Source organism: Trypanosoma rangeli (assembly GCF_003719475.1).
Source record: "Trypanosoma rangeli strain AM80 chromosome Unknown Tra_15.4_contig_00378, whole genome shotgun sequence".
NCBI lineage: Eukaryota > Euglenozoa > Kinetoplastea > Trypanosomatida > Trypanosomatidae > Trypanosoma > Trypanosoma rangeli.
The window spans coordinates 1-15,497 of NW_021706124.1; the positions used below are offsets into that span (position 1 = coordinate 1).

Consider the following 15,497-nt stretch of genomic DNA (forward strand, 5'->3'; position numbering starts at 1 on the left):
AGTATATATATATATATATATATATATATATATGGCTGTTTTCGTCCACACCCAAAACAAGCGTATCGCAGAGGCAAAAAAGTAAGAAAAAGCAACAGAAGCAGAATAGAAGGCAGGTAAGAACTCTGGCAGCAAACAGTAAAATTAACATTGTGCAGTGTGCGCCTGTTGGTGGCCTGGTCAATCCTATTTCAATAGTGTGAAAGAACACAAGAAAGAAAGATCACGGTTTGGCTCCACGTGCCCAGCATATTTCACTTCGGCAAATGCATATTCAGGACTTAGCCGCACACCAGCAAACGGAAAAACTCAAAAAGCATCTGTCATTGACAACCAGGCTCTCGGTATGAAACAACCAAGTGGAATTCTTTAGGGTCACGCAGTCGCCGATCCCCTCCGTGTAGCGGGTAGTGATAGTAACAATCGTAGTGGTGGTAGTGGTAGTGGTAGTGGTAGTAGTGGCTTAGGGCGTCAAAGCAAAAACAAAAGCAAAACAATAAAACTTTATTCGCTGCATTCTAACGCAGTCTTGTTGGGAACAAAAAACAGCTCAGCAATAAAGGCCCACGGAAGAAGTTCACACATTTTTGTTTTGAGTATCATCCAGTCGCACAATCCTTCTACAAGACTTAGAGCACAAAAAAGCCACACCTAAATTAACCACCCCACAGTAGGAAAGGTTTTTTAATGACTTTGAAGCACATGTAATGTAAGCGCACAGTGGTGCATCAATGCACATGTCAACATCCACGTCGATAAAATACATACATGTATAGGATTGCCGCATGTGAAACAAAAAAAAGAAAAGGAAAATAAAGTTACTCTCCTGATAAAACATTGAGGGCATTAACCAAGGCTTCTCCGATCAAAAAACAAGAAACAATAATGTTTTGTTAATGCAACGGAACAAAAGCAATGGACCCCGCGCACACATCCACAATGATGTGATGTATTTGTCCTCACTCCCACTTTGTTCATCAACCACACACATACACATACAGAGAAGAAAACCGAGGCACAGCCGCAAGAGCAAAGCATTTAATGTAAAGGAAGCGCAGAAGAAAATTAGATGTACGTACATCCGCAAGTATTTATTTGGCTACATTGAGGAACATTGTCCCTCCGCACTCACCTCCCTTGCAACTCTCAGTGGCCCATGCGTCGTTGCCTCACACAATAATAGAGGAGACAAACGCCACAAAACGCTCCGCGTATTCTCGGGGAGGAACAGAAGATATTTTCTTTGAGTCCTGTGCCAAACCCAAAAATGTAGTCTCCAAATACTTCCAAGCGTTATACCTCTGCAATATATCAATAATTCCAATGTAATATATTTCTCTCCGAGTTCCTGGTTGGTATGTGCTACGCATGCCACCTTCATCTGCAGTAAAGCATCGTCCATCAATGACAGGCTCGGGTGTAGAGACGTGGAGGCCGCCAGTTGTCCCATTCATCTGCCCATCCAAAACAACATTAGCTGCTGCACCGTCCAAGGCAAACACCTGAAACGGTAATGGACTAAATGGTAGGTTTTCTTTTACTCCTGTCGCACCACTTCCTACACTCCGTGGATCGGACGCTGGCAAGATATGAATTCCAACTAGAAACGAATAGTCCATGACGTGGGAGCGTTTCAAGAATTCACAGTCATTCTTAATTTGTTCAATAACTTGTGCCCTTCGCGCAGGACCCACATGTATAGGACGATTTAAATCAAGATCCTTTTGTGTGCAAGTCTGTTTCCTTTTTTCAGCTTCAGTTGCAAAACGTCCTACGGTGCTTCCCTTGAGATCATACTTTTCGTGTATGGCATTTCCTGTCGCAAAAACATTCTGCATTATAATAAAATTTATCTTTTCTCCAGCAATTTCAAGACGATGGTGTCCAACAAAATGCGGCAGAAGCGTGTGTGGGTTATCTAGTACAAAAAAGTAGTACCGATGTAAGATACTGCGTAAAAACTCACTTTCCTCTGTAGTCATGGTTTTTATAATCCAGTCCTTACCGCAGAAGAAAAGCTGTGCCGCCGACTTTCCAGGAGTAGGGGTGCTATGCCACCTACTTCGCATCAGTACCTCACAATAAGACATTGGGTCAATATTAAAAAATTCCCGTATGTGACGATAACACATCGGAGAGTAGTCAGTAAACTTAAAAGAAATTTGTGGGCCATCGTCGTCGTAATCATCCGTGTCACTATGAGCAAAGTCAGACTTGAAAGTTCCAGTCTCGTTAACAGACAACACTTTTGGAGTCCGATGCTTCACCGCGGGTACGCCACCGCAGCAGCTGATGGCCGATCCACCTTTGCTTTTTGCCTTAGCTTCGATGGTTATCTCAATTGTGAAGTCTTTCTTCGGATTCAGCGCTCGCTGTTTGGCCGGGTTAGAGATACTTTTGATACTCCGTCCCAGGGCCCATTTCATGCAGCGAATAATGTTGCGCGTTGACTCGTTTTGCTGCGGCATAGGGTCTCCTGGAGCATCAAATAACCCGCGTTCCCTCACTGCCTCATTGAAACTACCTCGCCTGGGTGTGCCATTAGAAGGGGATGAATCGGTCTCAAACGAGATGGAAGCAATAACCTCTCTGTTGTATGGCATCAACGAATACACTACTTAAATACGTGGAAGTCACGTCTAACCGGACTGCCATCTATCGATCAAACACAAAACAAAAAAGTTAAAACGGGGGAAAAAATTTTTAAAAAGAAAAGTAAGAAAAAAAAACAATATTACATACATAGAAGACACTGCTACTTTCAGAAGCTCCCAAGGCATGAGTGCTTTTTTTTTGTTCACCCCTCTTTTTGGATGTTATAAAAATTTTTCTTAATGTTGGCTTCTTTTCAGGCAAAAGCTTCTTGCTGCCGCTGCTGTGTTTTTTTTTTTTTTTTGGTAGGAGGAGGGAGGGGGGGTTGTGCGTGTGTGACTCCTGCAGCGTGCAACAGCGTGTACACACGTTCACGTTTATTGAGGTGGGTGTAGCCGCCCCACGTAGGCCACCCACAGCACCGAATAGGCCATTTTTTCCCATTTTTACTATTTTGGCCCTAATTGAGAGTGAAGAACAACTTAACAACCACCGACAAGGTCCTTCCAAAGAGCGTGCTGGCACATAAATCCCCACGCGCTGCGAACATAATCTTCAGTCCCGTCTCTAGACAACACCAAACGGGCTAATGGCATATTAAGACCGTCGTCATGGATAACTACTGTGCGGCCGGATACCGTTGGCACACTCGCCGGGTGACTCCCTTCACGCTGACAAACATTCTTGAATAGAGTCACGTCCGTGCGTGCGGCACGTTCACAGCGAAAGAAGGAAAGACCGGCAGTCCAGACCGCCATTAGCAGCACATTTTGCGTCATCTCCGCTCCAGCTTTAAGTAAAAAAAAAGCCAACCTGACGGTAGCATGTGGTGCTTCTCCTGCAGCTCGTCCACCACGGCGCAGTAGGGCAAGTTAAGGGGTAATATAATGAGCAACATCTTCACTTATCAGAATGACATCAATAGGAACAAAAAGTGTCAGAATAGAACGCTTCTTGTTGCTAAGAACAGTATTACCCCTACTGGAAAATATGGCCCGCTCCAACTGCATCGTGGTGCGCTGATACGGTTTCCAGGCGTCATCTGTAACCTCTTTGCTTGCCTCGCACATAGACACCGTGTCCTGCGGGCTCATATGAACGAAGCGTACAACCGCCAACCAGCTTTGACTTGGCAGGTGCATACGTTGCCACTCCGTTAGCCCATCAACCCCATCCGCCAGACGCACCTCCAACGTGGCGAAGGGAATATACAAGAGGACGTTCAACAGAAAGCGAACGAGGTACGCATCCGATTGCCCTTGAGAACACACAACCGGCACAACGTGAACACTGTTGGAAAAATAATGTCGCACCTGCCGTTCAAAAACGCTTCTTTTCTGTAAAGAGAATTGCTTTAGCTCACTGAATAAAGGTATAACGGCGCCATAGCCGAGAACACAACGATTCACAACGGCGTTTAATGTAACCAAATCCCCTGAAGGAACGCGAAATCCCCCAGGAAGCGGGGCGCCTTGTTTACACCTGCCGACCAAAGCGTCGTCCACAACAAGACACACATCAAACAAGACGGTCTCAAATATAAATCGCTCAGCACCTGGAAGCCGTAGGTCAATACCCGCGATGGCCTCTCCGTACAATGTGTATAGTTTCTCCGGGGCAAAACCGGCCGCCCGTATAACGTTTCTTGGTACCCCATGATAACTTACAAAATCATCACGACCTAGCTTTACATCAGAATCCAACAGCACTAATAAGGGTGGGCCTTGCACCTGTTTCTTTGGCCTACGCCACAACGATTTACTCTGCGTCAACTCCACAATATGTGGGGAAAGGCATGGAAAAAGTAATGCAAGCTTTGACTGGTTCATATAAGAGACATTGCAATATAGCTTGTGTGTCCCGCAATGGTACACTGTGATCGATCACGCCTGCGCCACACAGTAAGATGTCACTGCATTTGACTTACCCTTGCCTCCAAATGATTCCTGCGCACACATGGCCATGTCTATGTTGCAACAAAGAACATCCCCCCTTCCACAGCAGACTCATGCCATGATTTATAGCTTTTAAACCAACGCAACGGTGGTGCGTGATCAAACGCAAATGCGTACCGTACACCTTTCTGAAAAAAAGTAACCACACGATCACCCTGTCACCCTGTTCCTTCGTGCGTGTGTCTGGCGTGGCGCGAAATCCCCAGCGATGCAGCGCCAGAAACAGTTGAATAAGGGCCTCTGGTCCACCCTTTCGAATGCCAACGTGAACCCACTAAAAAACAGCGGGATAGTAGTATGCAGCACCGCAGGACACACTCGCGCTTCCAAATCGTCACATGCAGCTCATTTAACCCGATTCACGCAACGCCCACTCGCCGCACACCAAGAGCAAACCATCGATGGGAGGCTCACATCGAGGGAGGTTCCCACGCGAGTATCGGGAAATAGGCAATCAAGACAACTGGTCGCACTGCTGCAGGCATCACCCTCTGGCTGACCGCTTGGCACTGGCGGCGGTGTATGTTTAACGCTACTGTCTTCGTCTGCGCCCTTCAGCAGCAGGCCCAGAATAAGGCACGAAAGAAACGCCAAGGTGGCACAACATCGCACGCACCTACTGAAGCATCTCCACAGCTTCATAGTGGTCTCAGTCTTGCCCTGACCATGGCCTGCATGCTACGCACTAACTCAAACAAGCTATCAATACAAGAGAGAGGAAAAGAGAATAAACAACTACAAAGAGAACACCAGTACAGGTGGGTCACCGCTGCGCATATGAACTCAGAGTGTGCCAAGAGATCCACCACATTACCACTGAAAACTCATTCTCCTCGTCCCGTTATAACAGCAGCAAGGGGGCAAACAGCAATAACCAAGACGAAGTATTCTTGCCTCTGTCCTCTTTTTTTTTCTTTATTGACACCCCCTCTCCTTCCATTTTTATGTTGCTCCTCTCATTCATCCTTTTCTCCGTTGTCCTCTCATCAGGGAATGGTGATACCCAAACGCGTATCATGGGATTTTTCCACTTCATGTGTTTCTTCTTCATCCTCTTTTTTCTTTCTATCTCTTTCTCTTCTTACAGATTACGAACCACCAGTCCGCTTGAGCTTATCCACCTTCGCCCTTTTGCGATTCGCACCCCCTGTACCGTACACCTGTCTAAGCGCGACAGCCTTCTCCTCGAGTTTCATCGTCTGACCCTTGGCTCCATCCTTTCCGTTTGCTTCTTTTTCTTTTATATCCTCCTCCGCCTCACACGCATCTCGATTGCCAACCGTCGTGTCCTCCTCTCCTCGCATTGCAACTTCTTCCGCATCCTCATTGTGGATATCATCCCCATGTGCCTTTTCATCTGACACAGTGCTTATAGCTTCACATTTCTCTGTTATCTCCGTGGTATCTCGTGAGCGCTTCTCCACCGTATTTGCCCGCATTAACGCCACCACCACATCGTGACCGGGAAGCGCGATGGTTGGAAGACGCTTGTCTCGAAAAACGGCAGCAAGGTTGCACATAGCTTTAAACCATGCAGAAGGCGCCGTAAGCTGCACCGCGGCAGTCTCCTCCTTCAGAAACGATGGACGTGGCCGCTGCTCTATGGACGGAAGCGTTCCTGTCATAGGACGATAAACACCAATCACACGTGGCATCGCCCCCACATTACGCAATGCAGGTTTAAGCTTTGTCTCGAACTCTGGCTTTTGTGCAATGGCATCATTGCCCACCGCATTTTTCACAAGCTGAACGAGCTTCATCACATTGGTGCGCACCACCATACTCACCGGGGTACAACATTTAAGAATGTCATTGGCAGAAGTCGGGAGTTTGGTAGCAATGCTCAACACAGCGGAAAGATGTAAAACAGCCGAAGGCGAATCATCAACCTCTCTGGCGGCGGCATCTCGCCAATTAAATACGTCTCGTGCCACCTGCATTTGTGTGGAAGACAACCCACCCAAGCTTCTCCCCAGGGCAATTTTATACGTTGCGTCAGGGTCTAGTTGTGGCTTCTCGTAAAGCTCCAGCGACAATCGACGGCTCTCATTCATCACGTGCACAAGCAGATTCCCTATTGAGGCCCGACCCTCGCTATTAAGAAGAAGCGTCTTTAACCGATCATATACGTATAGGAGGAAATGGGTATCCTGCCGGGCGTATGCCACCATTTCCGCTGGAATGGGTCTAATACGCCAATCTGCCGTTTGATACTTTTTGTTCAGTTTCACTTGACAAAAATGATCCACAGCAAAAGCTAAGCTGTGTGGCATGTGCAACACTTGCAGAGCTATCCCTGTATCAAAAAAATTCACAAGATAAAGTCCAAAGTCTTTCTGTAACCACCGAACGTCTTCGCGTGCTCCATGGAAGACTTTTAATATACTGGGACTCAAAAACACAGGTGCTAACAGATGCATCGACGAGCGCAATTTAAGACAATCAATCACGATATCTTCCCTCCGAGTACTGATCTGCATAAGACATGTAAAGCCCTGATAGGAGTAGAAATCATGATGCTCCAAATCCACTGCAATCTCCTTCTCCTTCAGGAGTGCAAGCACAACCTCCTCAAGGTCAGCCGTGGAATCCACAAAAAGAAGTGGACATGCAGCTAAAGGAAGATATGGCGTTTCTGCACAACCAATCAATTGCTCCTCAGGAATAGACAACTTTTTAATCACCTCCGCAAATGGGTGCACACCAGGCTGTGCCACATGCCGTTCACCCTTCTCATCGTAGTAAACAGGAGAAAACGGTGTGGGACGGTTGTCCACAGGTTGATCAAACGTCAGTTGCGGACGAACTACATAGTCACCCCCACCTACGGCAGAGGAAGAGATTTGCAGCTCAGAACCAAATGTTACAGATAGCTGCTCTTTTGCATTCAACCGCCTTCCTTTCAAATCATCCAGCAACCCATCAACATTCTCCAAAAGCGAATCCACCGCCTCCATGACCGCTGCGCGCCGCTGGTCTGTCAAAGTGTCCGTACCTTCCTGGAACGTCGTTCGCCGTTTTTCGGGAAGTAGCTGACAACATCTGTCCATGAACTCAACAAGTGAATCGCTGTGTCGACGGATTTGCTGCCTAAACCCAGGGAAGGCCATGTGGTAGTCATAGTCATCCAGTGGGAGTTCGCTCGCCAACTTACTATACTCTTTCACCAACCCAAAGGCCCCATTCACAATGTCCTTCGTCTGCGGAAGCTTGCCTGACATGCCACACGTCACCGGTCACGACACGTCCTCTTTTCCTTGTTTCTACTACTCATGCATACCACAAATGAAAAAAAAAGTTTTGGAAGATAAGATGGACAAGATGCATGCAACACTTTTTTTTTTTTCTGTGTTGTTGTCAGAATTATTCAACAAGATGGCAAACCCATAGAAACACACACAATAAGAAGAATCCTTTTAAAATACCGATCGTCTTCTCATAAAATACAAGCATTTTAACTCTACATCCCTTCTACATTATGACACATAAAATAGAGGAAAAAATACGGGATAGGCAAAAATCCCCTTCTTCTAAAGTGCAATTACTAAGAATATGCCTCGTTCTCCTTTAAAACATGACCGTAACAGCCACATCTTAACAATGACGGGTTGACTCCGCTGTGACTTTTCGCGCTTGCGCGATATACGGTTTAGTTTAAACCACAATTTTAACCACAAATTAGAAAAGAGACCCACGCAGCATCATTACCGTCACCGCTCCCCACCCCCTCCATCACTCACTGAAAAACAAAAAAATGAAATGAATGAGTGATAAAGAGTAAGGGGTAACAAAATAATAAAAGAGAGCTCCACCCTAAATAAGGACAGCCAACGTAATGCGCCACTACAAACTTTAAACACCTCCAACTGGCAACGTAAATGTGTTCAATCCATTTAAAAAAAAATTGCTTTGTATATCCCCTAACTTACTGGTCACTCATGTTAACACAAAGAAAAGGAGATACATTCATTTGGGTAAGCTGAGAAAGTCAGTCCAACAACAAACAAATCTTAGAGAACATTTTTAAGCTTTTCTGTGGATGAAGCAGCTTCATTACCGAGTTCCTGATGTATCGTGCATGATGGACCAATTCCCGGGCCGCGCTCCTGTGCCTTTGCATTATTAAAGACATTCGTGTAAGTGTAAATGAATCCCCCGCTAAGAGCCAAAAAAATGCCCACATAGCCAGTAAGGGTCGGAAACTGGTTGAACACAATCATCCCCATTATGGCCAGTGGAGCTTTGTTAACAGCACCAATGACGCTAAACGTGGTGGGTGACGTCTCCTTCATGCACCAAAAGACGGCGAAGGTCATCACGGACCCCGCAAAAACCATCAAAATGAGCGCAAAAACTGCGTCAAACGGGGCATTCGATAGTCCAGTGAGCATGTCAGGAAGAGACGTGATGAGTGCAGCCAAAATAAACGGCAGCGAAAGCAAATTGTTGTAGAACACAGGTCCATAACGTCCAATTTGGGCACTTACATCCCCCAAAAGCAATTTCATATACAGTGTGTAGCTTACTGTCGACACAATGTTGGCACAAGTCCAAAATACACCCCATGAGGTCACCCATTGGTCGCCTTTGGCTCCCAAATAACTGCCAAAAAACATAAGGCAAAAGGAGAAATACATAGGGGGCGTGACATGTTTGTTGAAAAACTTTGAATCCCCAAAGGCGGTAAAAATCACGGCAAGATTTTTGATAATCGTCTGCATGGATACGGACATTGTGTGAAGACTTTTCATGGATGTCCACAGCATGGCAACAAAAAGAAATGTAAGTGGAAGCCACTTCTTCGTTACCTCCATACTGAAGTCTGGATAATGAATCCAACGCATATACTTCCCAAATGACACAAGCAGCACCGCACCAGAGTTCTGAATGAAAAGCAGCCCCATAGGAAAGTTTAGCCCGTAAGTGAACATAACCAGTTTGTTCAAAATAATCATGCTCATGCTGCAGATGGAGTAAGCCAATATGGAGGCCAAAACCTCTGCAGTTTTCCCTCCCTTTTCTACCCTTTTCATGAACGAATATCGCAGTACACAGATAGCTATGAGCTATTCGCCAACAAGCCCGCAAAACGGGATCAACCCAGAGGGCAAGGCAGCAAAAAAAGAACAACAACATAAAACAAGAACGCAAAAGAAAAAGGGCATAGCATGACAGAGAAAACATTTCATTCTGTGTTTTAGTCAAGATTAAAACTCAAAAAAACAACAAGAAAAATCATGGTATTACCGTTAAGAGAGCATTCATAAACACAAAAGTGGTGACCTCGCCTTTCCATGTACAGTGGTGCGAGATAAAGAGAAAGAAGGAAAAACAAAAAGACAAAAGTAACAAAAAAAAGAACCACCATTGAAATACATATTTCTACGTATTTCAGAGCACTAATAACTTCCACGAGCTTCTCACAAGACAAACAAGACATGCACAAGACAAGAACACATTTGCATAAACCCAACTAATAAGAAAAAAAAAATGAAGTCACATACAAATGCGATCAAAATCCGTCCGAAAATAGCAGGCAACACAAAGAAAGCAAACGCTCGTCAAATGTGCGATATATTCAACGCGAGAAGTAATGCACCTTAGGCTATTGAGCTTTATCCTTGAAGCAAACGCAATGATATACGCACAAAAAAGCCAACTCCAGTGATAGAGATAAAGAAACCAGCACAAATGTATTCATAGAGGCACGCGTGCGTCTACCTTCCTTTCCCTCCTTCTCCAACTCTCTGCTCCTGCCCACCAGAAATCAACATCACAGAAAAAGACGAACAAATATATATAGTTGCTTTTATATACTTCGTTGCATGCATTTTATTTTAATTTCATTTCTTGTTGTAGCAATATTCCCTAACCCTAACCGCGCCATCTCTTCTTATTGCTGATTGCTCATTTCTTCTTTTGTTGGAAGGCACTAAACATGTGACAAGCACAGTCAACTTCAACATTGTCATGCCCATATCTGTATATTATACATGAGTGCAGGGGCACCTGGCAACGGTGATGTGCAAATGTCAAAGAGAGACCCGTTAATACTATTATATATATATATATTGTTCTTCTTTGTCTCACCCCAACCCATCCGTTTTCACCTTTACTGTACGTGCGTGACTTGCGACCATGTGGAGGGAGGTGAGTTAGTTTAACAGCTAGATGCGTGCCATCAACAACCTTGACGTTTTCAAAAGATGGTAGTGCAAAAAATGATCAATCAGAAACAAGACTATCAACACCATAGAAATCACGATGAACGGAATAAAAATGCGAGTAAAAGTAGATGTCAGCAGCTGGGTACAACTGTTGTTGCGATTTGAAGGGCACAATTGCATACATAGAACAGACGAGTCATTTTGTGCGCACGTCTCACCAAATCCTGTACAATTGTGGAGTAAATAATAATAGCACAGCTCAGCTGATTCTTGCGCAACCCCGTAGAGATATCCAAGTATGCGGGAATAGGTCACTGCCCCCCCTATCATGACTAAGGTCATCGTATCCAGAGCAATTGCCAGTGTTGTTGCCACAAGTCGAAGTGCAGTGTAAATCGAAAACGTTAGTGGCAACCGCATTCGAAGGGAGTGAGATGCCGTCATACCGCTTGCTACTAGGCTGATAATGCTAGCAAATGTCACCGAGAATGTATATTCCCTCACGTAGCCATATATCACCAAAGATGGTGCCGTCGTGAAGGAGTACACTGAAAATGCAAGCAGCAAGAGTGCTACGAACATTTCAAGTACTGCAAGAGAAAATGTTTGGGCAGGAATACGTGTAAGGAAAAGAATACCTGTTGAACGGAATAATCGATGGGAAGATTCATACGCGTTTAAAAGATTTCTTCTGCTAATGAGTGAGCGTTCAGCGGCCTTTGCTATTTCCCTTTCCGTCTTAATAAGATATGTTAACTCCTGCTTGGCAATGCTGAGAAGTAATTCATCATCAATTTCCTTACAGCTGCATCTCCACTCAATAAAAGGACGCAAATTCATGTTGCGTGGATTGTTTCTTTGACTAGTATGCACGAGATAGCGCCGAACAAACATTCGCAAGCATTGCATATCAAAAAATTTCCGTGAGGGGTCTTGAAAAATGGAGTAAAATGACCACGGTGGATCCTGCCCAAAGACCACATCATGAATACGGCGGCGCGAAAAAGTCATGTATGGCACCGGTCCCATAGTTCTTGTACCCAGTAGACGGTTTTGACGTGTCAGGGGCTGTTCTGGCTCTGATTCTTCCGGATTTTCTCGTGCGTCTTGAGAGACAAGAACATTGCAATCAAAACCCTGTGCATCATGATGTACCTCCCCATTGCTATTGGACCCACCAGTCGGGGAAAAATGCATCATTTCCGCACTCCCAAGCAATGCTCCAGACTCATGCTGATCACCGTCACGATACCTTCCCCCCTCAGCGTCTTTCTTATGCGCCTTTTTCTCTGCATGGAGCCTCTCCTGATACTTTGCAAAGTCTTCTTTCGTGTATCTATGCACCTGAAGCAATACCACCGTGTCTTTAGTAATCATTGCTACCACTCCTTCATAGTGTAATAACAACCGCTGACCCTCAACAGTGGTCTCGCCGAGAAAGGTCACACAACGGCCAATAATTTTTAGCTCTTGCGCACGTAATACAGGCAAATTTGAACATGGTTCATCCAGCTTGATTTCAACCCGGTCCACAAGTTCCTCAATGGTGGCACCCTCCATAATTTCCACTTGCGCAAGAAGATTACCCCTGGACCCATCCTCATTTATATTCCCATTCTCACGGTTATCGGCTTGCCACTCATCCCCATCAGCTTCGCCATGCGTGATCCTGTCTGGCCCTCCTGGGGCCCCGGCCGATACCTCTGACAACACATGTTCTTCGGTTGAATGGTCACGCCGCGGCATCCTGGAGACGTAACGTAGCCAAAAATTCCGGCTCCTGCCTCCCTGTCCCCTACACGCCTATGTTGTGTCGTGTTGCCTTAATGCGAATCCCGTAGGCTCTTCGTTCCCGCAGGAAAAAAAAATAATCAGCAAATAAAAAGAGTCGCCAATGAATTTTAACCTCTTCAGCTTGGGAGGGAGTTATTATTATTTTTTGTTTCTCTAACGAAAAGAAAAATTGCAAGTAGTTTCGTGCACGAAGGTAAATAGCGATGGAAAAACAAAAAGAATGCCCGTTCACCGATGAGCAAAACATGTTGGGTGATCTGCCGGAGTTACGTAGACAACTTTGCACCATCTGCAGCTGCCTCAGAGCAGACGCATGCAGCACACACGCGGAAACAGAAAGAGAGAAGCCTAAACGGAAAGAAAAACAACACCAACACCACCAAGCAGCACGTTTCTCAGACCTTCACCCCACCCACTCAAAAAACAAAGGAAAAAAATACGCCTCATCCAGAGACAAGCGTTGTACACTGCTTCTCATCCATTCCCTCTCCTCTCCTAGCCCTCAACAAAAGTCACAACGCAAGTGAACACATGGAAGAAAAATTGAAAAGAAAAAATAGCACATGGTCCCTCGCAATAGTCACACAAGTCAAGAAAAAAATGACAGCGTCAAACGAATTCGCGTCTTCTTGATCCTTCATCCTCGTTGATTTGTCCATATTTATGTGGAATAATTTCGTATCGAGAGGAAGAATGCACAAACAACTCCTTGCACGTATGCCTGTGCATACAAATATATATATATATATATATATATATATATATTAATCTGCTTGCTGTTTCTCCTTATCGCTGTTGTAACTTCCTCATTTTCACCTTCTTTTTGTTGTTGTTGTTGCATCACCTTACACTAATTAACGCAATATTACGCGTGCTGAGGTAAAAGCAGCGGTGCAGGAAGAAAAGAAAGAGGCGGCGATACTGTGAATTAATAGATAATTAAAAAGTACGGCGCGCCCAAGGTGTGAGGAAGAAACCGCCCATAACCAACGAAACAAACGGCATGATGCATCGTTCACAGGCACCCAATCCCCATTGCTGTGTTTTTTTGTTTTGTGTTGTGTGTGTGTGTGTTCAGAGGTAAAATGCGATGCGTTTCCCTCATCTTCCCTCAATCCACTTTATTTTGTAGTCGTGTCAACAAAGAACCTCATCCCTTTTTATGCCTCTTATTATTATTATCATTTCCCCCCTCTTGGGTACCTGCACATGCCATGTTTCTTCTGTTTTATACCTTCTTCGCCCCTCACCGTCACTAATTAACCATCAATCATCGCCGACTAAGAGCTTCTGCACCAGTTCAAATACAACAAACATGGATGTACTCGCGGGGATCACCTTTAAATAGTTTGCCGTAAGGCCGGAAAAGAGCGACGCCACTCCTTTCCCACGAACCATCTTTATGAAGCAATCCACCATTCCCTTGTACTTTATCTCCCGCCCGTTTATGCCCTGTGTCTGCAGCCTTGTGCGCACGACATTGAGTGGGTACGTCATGGTCTGCGCAATCACAGAGGCCACCATGCCCACACCTGCCGTCTCCATATAAGAAAGCGCCGCGTCGTGGCGGTTCATTCCGTACTTATGCATCCTGTACATCATGATCTGTTGTTGAGCAGTGGAGTAGATTCCCACCTCCAGCCCACGATAAAGGAACACCCCTACCATATTGGGGGTGAATCCCCGATAGAACTCAGCAATGCCGCCATTGCAGTACGTTGCCGCTACAACCTCGCGAATTCCACCACAAAATTCCGTCATTTTTGAAACAGCGATGCGCGTTTTGACGACTTCTAGAGGATAAAGTGTGAATTGAGCCCCAAATCCAGCACAGGCCCCAATGCCAAAGTTAACAAATATGCGGGGAACACCGGTTAAGGTTCCATAGCGATCAAAAGGTCGAGGTAACACCGAGACTCTGGAGGGACCAATTTCCTTGCTACGGGAACTCAACCCCTGCGGTGTCAACTCCAGCTGTCGTCGTTCCTCCTCTACACCGTCTTCATACAGCGATAGAAGGTATCGACGAAGTGAAAAACACAATAGCAAACTCTGGACCCGCCTTAAGACAATTCACACCATTACCACGCCAAAACGCGCGCCAACCTCCATCCGCCCTAATCAAATTAAAGACATCCTTCAACCGAGCTGATTTAAAGCTATATATCCTTTGATACGGTCCTGTAACCAAGTGGCCCTCCTGCACAATGATCTTGATACGATCTAACGGTGCAGTCAATGATCGACTGCAAGCACCAGCTACCCCACCGGCAAAAAAGGTGGCAAGTGTAGTATATCGATCTCTTTTAAAAAGCAAATGCTGTTCACCAGACTTTTCTGATAACAGCAACTGTCCGTCTTTAGTCTCCGCCCCTACATTGGTGCTAAGTGTCGAACTCTGGTGCACCTTCTGAATTTGCATTCGCGCCCCCACGTCACCTTTGACGTTGCAAAATGGATCCTTCTCCTGAAGGTGCCCGTAGTTGGTGGTATCTGCCTAAACGTGACAGTCAGACAAGTAATCGTGTGTGTGTTTGTGTGTGTGTAATGAATGTGCCTTCCTTTTTTATCCTTCTTTTTCTTCCCGTACCGTTTGGATGGCGTGGTCTGAAAACCAAAACAATATAGCAACAACAAGATCAGCTGTTAGTAGCAGTTGAAACACAAATTGGGTGGCAGCAATTGTCCTGGAGCCCCTTTCTTTCCTTTTGCTCCTTGTTTCCTTTGTGAGGGAGCACCTCCCTTCTCACCGCCAAACCTTTCTTTCCTTTGGATGAATGTTGCGTGTGTCCTCTGTGCAGTAAAAGAGCTTTGTTTTTTTTCTCCCCCCCTCCCTCCCTCCTCTCAATGTGAGTGCGTGTGCTCCACCCCACCGAGCCTTCGCTGCAATTGTGTCAACATGTGCAGGGGAAAAAAGAAGACCGAAGTGGAAAATAGCAGCATTAGGAGCCAGTAGGTGGCAACAAAGATGCAGGAGGAGCACACAATA

The 15,497-nt window shown here is 45.5% G+C and overlaps 7 protein-coding genes across 7 annotated transcripts, besides 8 other annotated features; all 7 read right to left on the minus strand.

Moving 5' to 3' along the window:
* The first annotated feature begins 2 nt into the window (after positions 1 to 2).
* Positions 3 to 33: a microsatellite.
* Positions 34 to 431: 398 nt separating this feature from the next.
* Positions 432 to 457: a microsatellite.
* Positions 458 to 1,169: 712 nt separating this feature from the next.
* Positions 1,170 to 2,603, minus strand: TraAM80_08127 (putative phosphatidylinositol-4-phosphate 5-kinase-like; the record flags this gene model as incomplete). Its single annotated transcript, XM_029384887.1, has 1 exon — positions 1,170 to 2,603. One exon carries the CDS (start codon positions 2,601 to 2,603, stop codon positions 1,170 to 1,172), a length of 1,434 nt encoding a protein of 477 aa, XP_029235253.1.
* Positions 2,604 to 3,464: 861 nt separating this feature from the next.
* TraAM80_08128 (uncharacterized protein) lies at positions 3,465 to 4,421 on the minus strand (the record flags this gene model as incomplete). Its single annotated transcript, XM_029384888.1, has 1 exon — positions 3,465 to 4,421. The coding sequence occupies one exon, from the start codon at positions 4,419 to 4,421 to the stop codon at positions 3,465 to 3,467; it is 957 nt and encodes a 318-aa protein (XP_029235254.1).
* Positions 4,422 to 5,635: 1,214 nt separating this feature from the next.
* TraAM80_08129 (putative exosome subunit rrp6p-like protein) lies at positions 5,636 to 7,768 on the minus strand (the record flags this gene model as incomplete). Its single annotated transcript, XM_029384889.1, has 1 exon — positions 5,636 to 7,768. One exon carries the CDS (start codon positions 7,766 to 7,768, stop codon positions 5,636 to 5,638), a length of 2,133 nt encoding a protein of 710 aa, XP_029235255.1.
* Positions 7,769 to 8,557: 789 nt separating this feature from the next.
* TraAM80_08130 (GDP-mannose transporter) lies at positions 8,558 to 9,580 on the minus strand (the record flags this gene model as incomplete). The annotated part of the gene is made up of 1 exon (XM_029384890.1): positions 8,558 to 9,580. The coding sequence occupies one exon, from the start codon at positions 9,578 to 9,580 to the stop codon at positions 8,558 to 8,560; it is 1,023 nt and encodes a 340-aa protein (XP_029235256.1).
* Positions 9,581 to 9,856: 276 nt separating this feature from the next.
* Positions 9,857 to 9,908: a sequence feature (A-rich).
* Positions 9,909 to 9,969: 61 nt separating this feature from the next.
* Positions 9,970 to 10,000: a microsatellite.
* Positions 10,001 to 10,714: 714 nt separating this feature from the next.
* On the minus strand, positions 10,715 to 12,460 carry TraAM80_08131 (uncharacterized protein; the record flags this gene model as incomplete). The annotated part of the gene is made up of 1 exon (XM_029384891.1): positions 10,715 to 12,460. The coding sequence occupies one exon, from the start codon at positions 12,458 to 12,460 to the stop codon at positions 10,715 to 10,717; it is 1,746 nt and encodes a 581-aa protein (XP_029235257.1).
* A 781-nt stretch (positions 12,461 to 13,241) lies between these two features.
* Positions 13,242 to 13,273: a microsatellite.
* Positions 13,274 to 13,547: 274 nt separating this feature from the next.
* Positions 13,548 to 13,582: a microsatellite.
* Positions 13,583 to 13,774: 192 nt separating this feature from the next.
* Positions 13,775 to 14,269, minus strand: TraAM80_08132 (ADP/ATP mitochondrial carrier protein; the record flags this gene model as incomplete). The annotated part of the gene is made up of 1 exon (XM_029384892.1): positions 13,775 to 14,269. The coding sequence occupies one exon, from the start codon at positions 14,267 to 14,269 to the stop codon at positions 13,775 to 13,777; it is 495 nt and encodes a 164-aa protein (XP_029235258.1).
* Positions 14,270 to 14,510: 241 nt separating this feature from the next.
* Positions 14,511 to 14,930, minus strand: TraAM80_08133 (ADP/ATP mitochondrial carrier protein; the record flags this gene model as incomplete). Its single annotated transcript, XM_029384893.1, has 1 exon — positions 14,511 to 14,930. One exon carries the CDS (start codon positions 14,928 to 14,930, stop codon positions 14,511 to 14,513), a length of 420 nt encoding a protein of 139 aa, XP_029235259.1.
* Positions 14,931 to 15,032: 102 nt separating this feature from the next.
* Positions 15,033 to 15,054: a microsatellite.
* Positions 15,055 to 15,330: 276 nt separating this feature from the next.
* Positions 15,331 to 15,354: a microsatellite.
* Positions 15,355 to 15,497: the final 143 nt, after the last annotated feature.